The 12,042-nt window shown below is 42.9% G+C and overlaps 1 protein-coding gene across 1 annotated transcript in view; it reads right to left on the bottom strand.

Annotated features, from left to right (window-relative positions):
* Positions 1-12,042, bottom strand: part of Slc44a5 (solute carrier family 44 member 5) — a 288,577-nt gene that overhangs the window by 98,957 nt on the left and 177,578 nt on the right. Inside the window, exon 2 of the mRNA XM_028754317.1 lies at positions 3,776-3,824. Coding sequence (XP_028610150.1) covers positions 3,776-3,824 — 49 coding nt within the window. The remainder of the gene's footprint in view (positions 1-3,775; positions 3,825-12,042) is intronic.

Raw genomic sequence — 12,042 nt, 5'->3', positions numbered from 1 at the left:
GGATCACAGGGGCTTGGCGGATCACAGGAGCTTGGCGGATCACAGGGGCTTGGATCACAGGGGCTTGGATCACAGGGGCTTGGCGGATCACAGGGGCTTGGCGGATCACAGGGGCTTGGCGGATCACAGGAGCTTGGCGGATCACAGGGGCTTGGATCACAGGGGCTTGGATCACAGGGGCTTGGCGGATCACAGGGGCTTGGCGGATCACAGGGGCTTGGCGGATCACAGGGGCTTGGCTCAGGATAGGAGAACACACAGGAGGCTTCACCACTCTCTTTGCTGGATGAGCTCCCCTCAGCACTCCCCACACAGCCCTCTGCCCTCCGCTTGCCCTTTTCTGACCGAGAACTTACCACCCTTCCATTACAGCAGAGCAAGGAGCACATTTTTACTAAATCTACATAAATATGCTACCCTGTGAGATAATATTACTGGTCCTTTGAGCCCTTCTGATCTGGATGGCGCTGCACATGGAAGTTCTTGTCTATTTTGCCTAACACCTGGGCAGTGAGCAAAGCAGGGATCCTTTTTCATCCTCTTTTCTACACATAAGCTGCACCCAGCCCCTCCCCCCGCAAAAAAAAAAAAAAACCCAGAACAAGCAAACTAAACAAAACAACCCTCCAGGGATCCTGACCATGCGACTTAAAACACCCATCTACAACTGAACTATTAAAGCCATAGAAACAGAAAAGTCCTGAGTGCAGGCTGCCGTTGTGGTTCTTTGGGTTCTTTGATTGTTTGTGATGGTGCTTGGGATTGAACCCAGGGACTCTCACATGCCAGGTGAGCTCTCTATCTCTGAGCTATGTTCCCCAGGCTTCTTTTCACTTTTCATTTTGAGATGAGGTCCTTCTCACTTGTTCATGTTGACCATGACCTTGTGATCTTCGAGCTACAACCCTTTAAGTAGCCTGGGAACCTGGGCTTGAACCCCAATGTCCAGCTGAGCAGGAGGAATCTTAACTCAAACGCCCACAGTTGTTGGCAGTCAGATACATTAGCGGGCTTTGTACCCATCAGTACAAATGAGCAGCGGCGGTCCCCACAACTCTTATTGTCTCTTGGGAGAAATCAAACCTCTCAGCTCTGAATTATAACCAGAAGCCCTCGGGCACCATTTATTATAGAGCTTTTCTCATAGTCGGCTCCGTGTGTTGGCTCCCAGACTCTACACTCTGCCTTATCCACACCCACACGTGGTGCTTCTGCAGGATCAACCCAACACTCACCGACCCAGGCAACTTACGTGGCCTGGAGACCAACTTTTTCAAATGGAACAGGAAAAAAAAAAACCATAATGATCAAATCACCTTTTTGTCAATATTACGGAACTTGCTCAGACACTCTGTTTTAAATAAACAAGAGCAGATGCTGCAACCAGACAGAAACCACCGTGCTTGTGCGCTGAGGGGGTGGAGCCCAGCAGGTAGACAGAAAGGGGTGGTAGAGACTACCTCAAACACGGGGGAGACCTGTACCCAAAGCTTGCTGTCATTAACCTACTCTGTGGTGACAGTCTGTGGAGGGAAGGGAAGGGGAGGCCTCCTTTTGCTTGCTTTCTTGCTGGCTTGTTTGAAGCCAACCCTCCTGCTGTTCTAGGGAAAGGCTTTACCTGTGAGGACATTTTGTTTTGTTCTTTAAGTGTTCCAATTTCTTCCCTAGTAAGGGTCAGAAAAAGCCTGCTGCCTTCACAGATTCCTGAGTCTCTCAGCAGCTTGCTTCTGTGCAGGCCTGTCTTCAGTCCTTACGTGGATGGCGGGAGGTATGCTCATAGAAACACTCAGGTGGTGTCTGAAGTATCCTCAAAGCCATGGATTAAAGTTTCTTCCTCACAGTGATTATCATGGAATGGTAGAGTTTAGTGTGTCTGTACACACGTGTGTGCATGCATGTGTGTGTGCGTGCGTGCGAGTGCACACGCACACACGCATATGCATGCACATTCCACGGTGTGTCTGTATGGGACAACTTGTATGAGTCATTGACTCTTCCCACCACTCTCTCCTCCACTCAACCAGCCCTGGAGATGGAACTTGGGGCCTCAGGCTCCGTGGCATGTGCCCCTACCCACTGTGCCATCTCACAGGGTCCCTAATCATGTGTCTATTAATGATAGGGATCTTTCTAAGAAACACATCATAAAGTTCTGGCACTGTGAGAATATTGTAGGGACAGTTACATAAACCTGGACGGTAGACAGTGTTACGCTACATCCATAGGCTAATGGTCCATAGGCTAATGGTTCATAGGCTAATGGTCTATAGGCTAATGGTTCATAGGCACATAGGCATATAGGCACATAAGACTGTATGGCCTCACCCAGTGTTCCTCAGCCACAGACCGACACATGAAGCTACTGTAATGACTACTGTAGTGTTCTACTGTAACCCAACAGTGAGCACAGGTGTGTCTCAACATGTCTACACAACTCACCAGTGCAAGGAATCAGCACGTCATAGATGAGGACAGCGTGATTGTGGTGATGCCACCGGACAGGGACGATTCAATGACACATTGCATTTGAACACGTGATGCTCTGGTGTGACCACTACCATACTCGTGGTTCACTATCAACCAACATGTGGCCACATGATGGACACAAATTCCATAAAACCAACCAGGCCTATCTTGGTTGCCTTCTCTGTGGCTAGGAGAGGAACACTTGAAATTCATACTTCCTCTGTTTAAATGTGACAGGTGGCTTACTATAATTATTATTCCTGTCGAAGCTCAATGATAGTTAGAGATCCCTGAGGGACAACGGGCAACTTTCAGTCCTCGTCAATTAGTTACTATGAGCAAGGCTGCCTGCACCCCGGGTAACAGAGCACACTCACAGTATTACCACAGAGAGGTAATACAGAGGCTCCAGACCCCTCCTAAGGAGGTGGACCTGCGGATGAGGAGCCTGAACAAATGGCCTGACATTTCACGGAATTAAAATAAGCTGCTTAAAGCTGGGAGATTCAAGGGAAGTCACAGGAACGGCTGCCGCACATCCCAGTGATTGGCAAGTGCAAATGAGAATGCTGATCATTATTTTGCACTGTGGTTTATTATGACATGCGGCTGCCAAAAATCAAAGTCAAGGCCCAGCAGAAAACAGCTACCAGCTGCATAATCCTCTCCCATTTAGCTGTTCCACCCACAGCCGTGTCTCTGATTAGCTGGAAGCCCGAGAATGGAGGCTAGGTTAAATCATAAGAGGGTTAAAGTATTGGCTGAAATTGAAATGTCACACACTGTTGGGGGAGGGGAGCACTAGCAAAGACTTGGTTATTTCCTGGGAGCACTCCAGTGTCCTAAAGACCCACGATACATTGGAGAATGATGGTCTCTGAGACCAGGCTTCCGGAAGCTGAGTGGCACACTTGCCTGGCATGGAAGAGGTTGGCATAGCAACTCTGGATTGGCCACAGTGAGTCACAGAGCTCACAGACACACAAAATAGCCACCTGAATGAGCCTAGTCTCCACAGGGAGGATAAGCTGCACAAAGCATCTCTCAAGGTTTTTCTCTTGGCAAACACAAGCTTTTGGTCTAGTGACTGAAGACAGATCGTTTGCTGAATGAACACAGTGTCCATGATTCGAGAAGAGATTTATTCTCTGTATGTTTCCTATGTAAATAAGGTTATGTTCAGGCAGAAGTGAGGTATTCATACCTGACCATAGACAAAATTCTCTGTGAGCTACAAATGATGTACCCCAAATAAACTTTTGGTGGTTGCTTTTTAAATAAATGCATTCACTAGGAAAAAGTTGTTTACCTTTTGGCAGTAGGTCCCTGGAAATCTGGATCATACCTCCTTGGGTCACCTGTATTTAAAAAAAAGATCTTTTTAAGTATAGAAGCCAAAGAAGCAGCAAAAAAATTAATATAAAATATTATCAAGGAAAGACCTTCTTCTTGGCTGGCTCATTATTCTGTGCAATGCTAAATCCTTCATTGTCCATTGAAATGACAGGTGTACCCTGGTCACACTTGTCAAGATCTTGTCTTCTCTCCAGTGAGAGGCAAGACCACAGGCGCCACATTCTCCATATGTTGTGAAAATAACCTCCTGCGGAGAGCATCAACCCTGAAGATGTGTTGGGGAGAGCAAATCTCCCTTCAAAGCTGTTCAACAATCCTGACATCTGCCATGGCCCAGTGTCGCTGAAGACCTGTGAGGTGCACATCCCAACTGGAGTTGCTACGTATCCAGCTCTTCCTTCTTCTTAGTAGCCAGTCTTCTTGCTTTCACTCAAGAAGTGCAGTTATCAGTCTTTGCAGACTTCTGCCCTATTGGCTGTATACTGTAGGTTTCTTTAAAGATCTACAGGCAGACACTGCTGTACTACGGTGGTGCTACAATACTCCTGTCCTTGCCCTTTGGCCTTTGGACAAAGGAATGGCCTTTGTAACAAGTTATAGTACCATGTTCCATAAAATTTCCTCTGGCCAAAGGCCTGCAGTTGTAAACTCCAACCACAGGGCTTCTCCCTGTGTTCCAACCTCTTCCTCTAGACATTTGGGTTTATTACAAAATTGGTCCTGAATCAAAGACAGGTTCTTAGATGCATAGAGGAAAGCCTTCTGGGTGTCAGCACTAGTTTCACAAAGTTTCACAAAGTGGGAAAGCACACTGAAGAATGCAGAGGCCTCTGTGGGTGAGTGTACACAGGTCAGGGAAGCAAAGGCATAGATTTGCAATGGAAATCCAGGAGCCAAGCAGCCTATAAATACATACAAACCATCTGTGATACACAGAGAGGTCTGAGGAGGTCCAGGAGGTGTGTAAGGCATGGTTGGTCTTCATCTTAGAGAGCAGAGTCTGCATACTGATGCATTCAGCAAGGCCAGGTCTACTTACACTTTAACAAGGAGTACTTCATATAAAAAAAAAATCAATGAGATACTAAGTCTCATGGTCTGAATGTTTACATCCATCATTCCTATTGGTAACACTTGACACAACAGTACCAAAGCATGGGTCCCAAAGCCAGTATAGCCCAGTGTTCCTCAGTCCCTGTTCTCAGAAATCAAAACCATTAAGGCTGTGGGGAGGGGTTAGTGAGCCCTGTTAGAATGTGACTAAGTAATAGGGGAATCATAGATTGAATGGTAGCCATCGCCCCACCCCAGGCAACAGATGCAAAGAGCTACCTGGCCTTTACAAAGCCCTCTCATCTGGCATGTTAAGATACCATGTTCTCTGTGCTGCTGCCTCCCACTATGGGAAGACACAACAAAAAAACACTGCCTTAGAAGGAGACAGCTGCCATGTCAAATCTGCCGGTGCCTCGATCTTGGATTCTGAGGCTTCTAAACTGTACGAAATAAACTCTGTTGTCAGAAACTACAAAGTATCAAGCCAAAAGTATTTGTTAGAACAGAAGCAGACTTAAGTGTGGCAACAACCTTAAATGCATGCATGTGTGCATGCGTGTGTGCATGTGCGTATCCATGGAGAGGAGTGGCAACTCAATGAGTATCTGTTGTGTGCTTTGTGTGGCCAGCGATGAGAGCAGATGTGAGTTACTGCCACAGCACAGGAGTGATAGAGAAGAAGGAATGTGAGATTCAAGTTCACGAAGTGTAGGGATGTAGCGTAGAGGTTGGGCTTGGGACTCTGAAGCAGCTCGCTGCTGCTCACGAGTGGGTAACTCTAGCTAGATCATGTCACTTTTCAATTCTTTGTGTCCATATTCCTAAATGAGATGAATGCTGTATCTATCCTATAAGTTAACACGAGGGTAAACTAGCACTGGTCCAGTGATTAGAACAGTTTGTGAATCTTAGTAAGCTGCGTGAATGCTTGTTAGAAATGCTATAATCACATTTCAAGGATAACCTATTAAATGTTACTATTTGGAAGGTAAAAGACATATAATATAGCAAAGATGATCCCAAATAAAGTGATTCCAGGTTCTCTAGAATCTCTGCTTTCTTTTGCTCAACTCAATTTCTCTACACTTATATAGTTTGTGAGTCCCTGCCTAGGGAATGGTGCTTCCCACTGTGGGTTGAGTTTTCTCACATGCCTACAGGCCAACAACAAACAGGCAATCACCCTTTGAGACTCTCTTACCAGGTGGTTTAGGTTATATCAAGGTGACACTACTTTCTGGAACCTATAATCCTTTATCATTCTTGTCTCATACTAGGTTTAAAGAAAGCTGATTTAAAAAAAAATATTACTGCTGCTGTTAAGACAAGATCACTCTACAAGTATAATCACTTGTAAAGTAGATCTAAGACAGAATATATAAATGTTGTTTGGATCTCTTTGAGGGTGAAGTGGCACTTGGCTAAGTGTTCAACATGAAAACTAGAGTCTGCAGGAAACATTCCAGAGAAAGAGTCAAAAAGAACATAAGAGCCAGAGGATGAGGAGGAAAGCCATGAAATGCTGTCTCTGGACATGACTGGTCCATTGCACACATCGCACACTGCAGCTGTGGTTAGCTGCCCCAAACAGGTACAAGATCAAGCCAGTTATTCTATCATGGGTAGAAGAAGGGTTTACAAGGCTCTACTCCCAACTGAGAAACTCTTAACATTTGATGACTGTTGGGGGGGATTGTTTATCTTTGAGAGTGTGGCCATGAGTATGTTTCTCATACTCCAGTAGATGCATGTTGTACAGGCAGCACTAATTGTATTTAGTGGTGCATATGTATGTGTATGAGTGTGTGAGCATGTGGGCCACACATGTTGGAGGAAATATTGCAGAAGTCTAGGAGGTATTAAGGGGTGAGATGAGGAATTATGATCATAGTACATTATATATATATATATATGTATATGTATATGTATATGTATATGTATATGTATATGTATATGTATGTATGTAAAAAGTTTTAAAGAATAACTTTTAAAAGTGTTTTAAATTTCAGATTTGAAAGGAATAGTTTAAAATCTCTTAAACAATGTTTTACAATACAATAATGCTTTATATCAATGGATTGTATGTTGAAATGATGATGTTTAGTTTATACTGGATTAAGTAAACTGTAGCACTAAAATTCAAAAAGAAAATGAAAACTGTAGTCTTGAAAAAGAACATAGCCCTGAGAAAATTAGAAGTTATAGCATTTGTGTCAAGGAAAGAGAGAAAACTCTAAAAAGTGTCTTCTCAGATCTGTCGTGTATATGGCACTGTTACTATGGCAATAATATCATCTCACACGAGTTTAGCATAAAATGCCACACTCTTTGGAATGCTTTACTAATTATTTTGTCTAGGTTGTCAGCAGACTCTAGGTGTGTTGGAAATTATCATTTACTTCACTTTATAGATGTAGACAATGAGGCACAGAGAGATTAAGGACCATGTCCCCGGTGACAGAGTTGATGAATGATCCACCTGAAGTCAACTCACTGCCCATTTAATGGTAGTCAAACTGCCCCCAGGGTCCCATGGTACAAGACAAACTCCAATGAGAAGACTGTAAAGTGTTTCCTGGTGGAGCTGGTTTCCATGCACTTCAATATCAGGTTTTGATTCATTACCAGCTTCTCTTATTTGAGCTACTGGTATAGTTGCCTCAGTAGATAGTTTTGGGAGTGTCTGTATATTCCTTTATCTGGAAACTAAGTCCCTGTGTCACAGTGCACAGAAGCAGCTCTCTAATGCTGCTTCTTCCTTCTGCCTGCTCCCAGGACATGGGCAACTTGGTCTGGTTTGAACTCATGGGTGAATTGGGCTGGTTACATTCTCTATCCCAGGAAGGTAGCATTAGAATAGATAGAGTGAGCAGGAAATGAGGCCTATAAGATATAAATCTTAGCAATGAGAGATTTAGAGAGATCTGTCATCTGGAGCTAGCAAGATAGCTGAGTGAATAAAGATGCTTGCTGCCAGTTAAGCCTAATGACCTGAGTTTGAGTTCCAGAACTCACATGGTGATGGAGAAAATCAGTTCTAGAAAACTACCCTCTGAGGGTTTACAAGCACAACATGGCATGTGCCTCCCCAGCACTGCATAAACATAAATATGAAAATAAATAAGTGAAGGCATTAATTTTTTAAAAGAGAGAGAAATCTATTCGTTGGCAAGAAAGAGCTGAAGGATATTCAGATAGAACAGTGGAGCTGGAAGACTGGCTAGCCTAGCCCACCCGAGAATGAGGTTGAGTCTCACCAGGCATATGGCAGAGCCTTGCTGAGTTTCACCTTTCATGCTTGTGTATGTGTGTGTGATAGTGAAATCCTAGGCAAGTGATATTCTACTAAATGATATCTTCAGACCTCCATTCCTCTCTTTTAACTAGCTCAAGCTGAAAAAACAGTATTCAAGAAAGTCCAGGAAGGATGATCTTAAATTCTCATTTTAAAAATTAAGTGTTAGCTGGGCAGTAGTGGCACATGACTTTAATCACAGCACTTGTGAGGTAAAGGCAGGCGGATTTCTGAGTTTGAGGCCAGCCTGGTCTACAGAGTGAGTTAAAGGACAGCCAGAGCTATACAGAGAAACCCTGTCTCAAAAAACAAAAAACAACAACAACAAAAAATTAAGTATTCATTTCTATCTAGACCACTAAGCACTTGATGCTTCAATGTCCCACTCCACAGTGTTCAGATAGAACAAAATGTGAACCTTGCGCTGTATAGCCCTTCTTTACTTAATGCTCCCATATTTCTGTGAAACATCCCTTTACCGTCATGCCATTTTTTTAAGTGAAAATAAATGAGGCACAGAAGAGCATGCTGATATACTCTAGCTCACTCAGATATCAACAGGTAAAAGAGGATGCAAAGGTAGACCAGTTGGCTGTCAACCACAGGAGATCTTTAATAGATAGAAAGAAAAATTAGATTGAAAGCTGTTAACAGCTTGTGTTGATCATGTAACTTTCTGCTTCTTACATTAAAGATAGTTGAAACTTATTTTAAAGTATTTGGGCTCCCGTTTTGTTTGTTGTGGTAGGTATAACACCATGTGAGAAGCAGGTTGAAATGTCATTGTCAAGTCTACTCGAGAAGCTGTTGCCTTCTGATTGTAAGTCGTGGCTGCTTTCTATTTAAGCTCAGAATATTCTACTATCTTTGTCAAAGAGTAAGATTTAGCTGATCTCATATTGCCCTGACAACTGGCACATAATGACTCCATTCCACACTGCATGCTAGCAGAATTTGTATTGTGATGCAAATGCTTTTATTTCCCTGATCACATCTCCAGAATAAAGAAACACAGAGGCCTAGAGCTCCACTCTCACGAGGCTTAGCTACATGAATACAATCCACGCTTCCCATTTAAAATGAAATTTAAAAACTAAAATTAGGGCATATTTTATAAGCTTTTGATTTTTGATTATATAATAACTATGACAATACAATCACTATCATTTATTAGAGAGCAAGATAATTGTTACTGTAGTTAACAGAGTAAGTGTGCTACCCTTAGACAAACTGACTCCCTCAGCTTGAATAACTCATGAAGATTAAGGAAGATGACGCAAGTTTATTCATTCAATTCTTGTATGCACATTTGACACGATTCACCTGAAAGCACATTGTGAGACCTGCTAGCCATATTTTAAAGGAAATATGCTTCTTGGTGAAAATAACAATATGAACAAAATTAATCTAGGGGCTGAAACTGAACCCCATACCCTGTGCCCCATCCCCCCCCACACAACTCTTTCTGCTTTTCTGGAGGCCTCCCAGCATCAGGGTCACCAGGTAAGACCCCAACCCAAGCCCTTGTCTGCTAACTCCTCTGAAAGTATTTAATACAGCAGTAAGCTGTGCCTCATACCCTGTGCTCCATTTCCTGCCCCACAACCCTGCCTGCTTTTCCAGAGACCACACAGGCACCAGAGTCCCCAGGCCATTCTAGTATTAGGGATCCCAGAGGCAACTAGGACCCCAAACCCCAGAGGCCATGCAGGCCATAAATACCTCAGTGAGACTCCCTACTAGAATTGAAGACTCACTGGTCACCAGAACCCCAGGGTACTAAGGTCACAAGAACAACAAAAAACAAAAGAAAAATAAAGGAGAAAACACACACACACACAAACCAGCCATCTAACAGAGATAAACTCAGAAATCAGCGTCTAAACCTATAATTACCACAACACCCTGAAGGCTAGAGGCCAGCATAAGAACACAGTCAACAACAGCCAAGGAAATATGGCACCATCAGAGCCTAGCTACCCTACTACAGCAAGCCTTGGCTATCCTAACACAACTGAAGCACAAGAAAATTATCTTAAATCCAATCTTATGAAGATGATAGAGGCCTTAAAAGAGGAAATAAATAAATCCCTTAAAGAAATATAGGGAAATATAATCAAGCACATTATATTGAAAAACCTAGTTAAGAAGGGAACTACAGATGAACAGAATACAAAAGAGGAAAGAGAATCACAGGCATGGAAGATTCGATAGAAGAAATCAGTACATAGCTAAAGGAAAATACCAAATTTAAATTTTTTCCTGACACAAAATATCCAGGAATTCTGGGACACTATGAAAAGGTCAAACCTAGTAATAATAATAATAATAATAATAATAATAACAAGAACAAGAAAATAAGAAGAAAAAAGAAAAAGACTCACAGCAAAAAGTTACAGAAAACATTTCAACAAAATCATAGAAGTAAAACCATAACCTAAAGAAAGAGATGCCTATAAGCATACAAGAAGTTTACAAAACACCAAATAGATTAGGCCAGAAAAGAAAATCCTCCTGCCACATAATAATCAAGAAATTAAATGCATACAACAAAGAAAGAATATTAAAATCTGCAAGGGGAAAAGGTGAAATAACATACAAAGGTAGACTTACTAGAATTATACCTGACTTTTCAACAGAGAATCTGAAATCCAGAAGGGCCTGGGCAGATGTCATGAAGTCTTTAAGAGACCATAGATGCCAACCTAGACTACTATACCCAGCAAAACTTTCTATCACCATAGAGGAAACAAACCAAGATATTCCATGATAAAAACCAAGCTTAATATCTATCCACAAATCCAGCCCTATAGAAGATACTAGTAGGAAAACTCCAGCCTAAGGAGGTTAATTGGATCCAAGAAAACGCAGGAAATAATTCCATACCAGCAAAACCAAAAGAAGAGAAGCGCAAGCATACACACACACACACACACACACACACACACACACTACCACCAGCAACATCAAAATAACAGAAATTAACGATCATTGGTCATTAATATCTCCCAACATCAATAGACTCCATCCACCAACAAAAAGACACAGAATGGATGAAAAAACGGGATCTATTCTTCTGCTGTATACAAGAAACACACCTCAGCATTAAAAATGGACATGACCCAAAACCCAGAGGAGGCTGGTCTCCCAGAAGCTCTAATACACCCAGGAGTATAGGTTAGTAGGCAGCAACCGCCAGTCCCCAACAGGGAGTAATGTGGGACCATCAGGATACCAGGAACTCCCTCAAGGCCAGTGGCGCAGGACCCTTCTGGTCTATGCCTGTGCCCAGAGCAGCTCTAAGGCTTCAGTTCTGCACCCAATCCCCCAAAACCCAGAGGAGGATGGACTCCCAGGAGTTCTAAACTATAGGAACATAGGATAATAGGATAATAGGATCTCAGGAGCTTGGGCACACCAGGATTTCAGGAGCCCAGAAGCAGCCTGACTCCTAGGAACTACCACAACCAGGATCTCAGGATCACAGGATCACAGAGACAGCTGGACTCTGAGGAGTTCTGACACAACCAAAATAACAGGACAGATAGGCTCCAATCAGGGACAGTGAGTGAAGGTAGTGCTAGAAATAACCAGATGGCGAAAGGCAAGCACAAGAACATGAGCAACAGAAATCAAGATTACTTGGTATCATCAGAACCTAGTTCTTCCACCATAGCAAGTCCTGAATACCCCATGACACCAGAAAAGCAAGATTCAGATTTTAAATCACTTCTCATGATGATGATAGAAGACTTTGAGAAGGACATAAATAACTCCCACAAAGAAATACAGGAGAATACATGTAAATAGGTAGAAGCCCTTAAAGAGGAAACTCAAAAATCCCTTAAAGAATTTCAAGAAAACACAAC

The sequence above is a fragment of the Grammomys surdaster genome, unplaced genomic scaffold (assembly GCF_004785775.1).
Source record: "Grammomys surdaster isolate TR1022 unplaced genomic scaffold, NIH_TR_1.0 125996, whole genome shotgun sequence".
NCBI classification, from domain to species: Eukaryota; Metazoa; Chordata; class Mammalia; order Rodentia; family Muridae; genus Grammomys; species Grammomys surdaster.
This window is presented reverse-complemented; position numbering and strand designations above follow the sequence as displayed.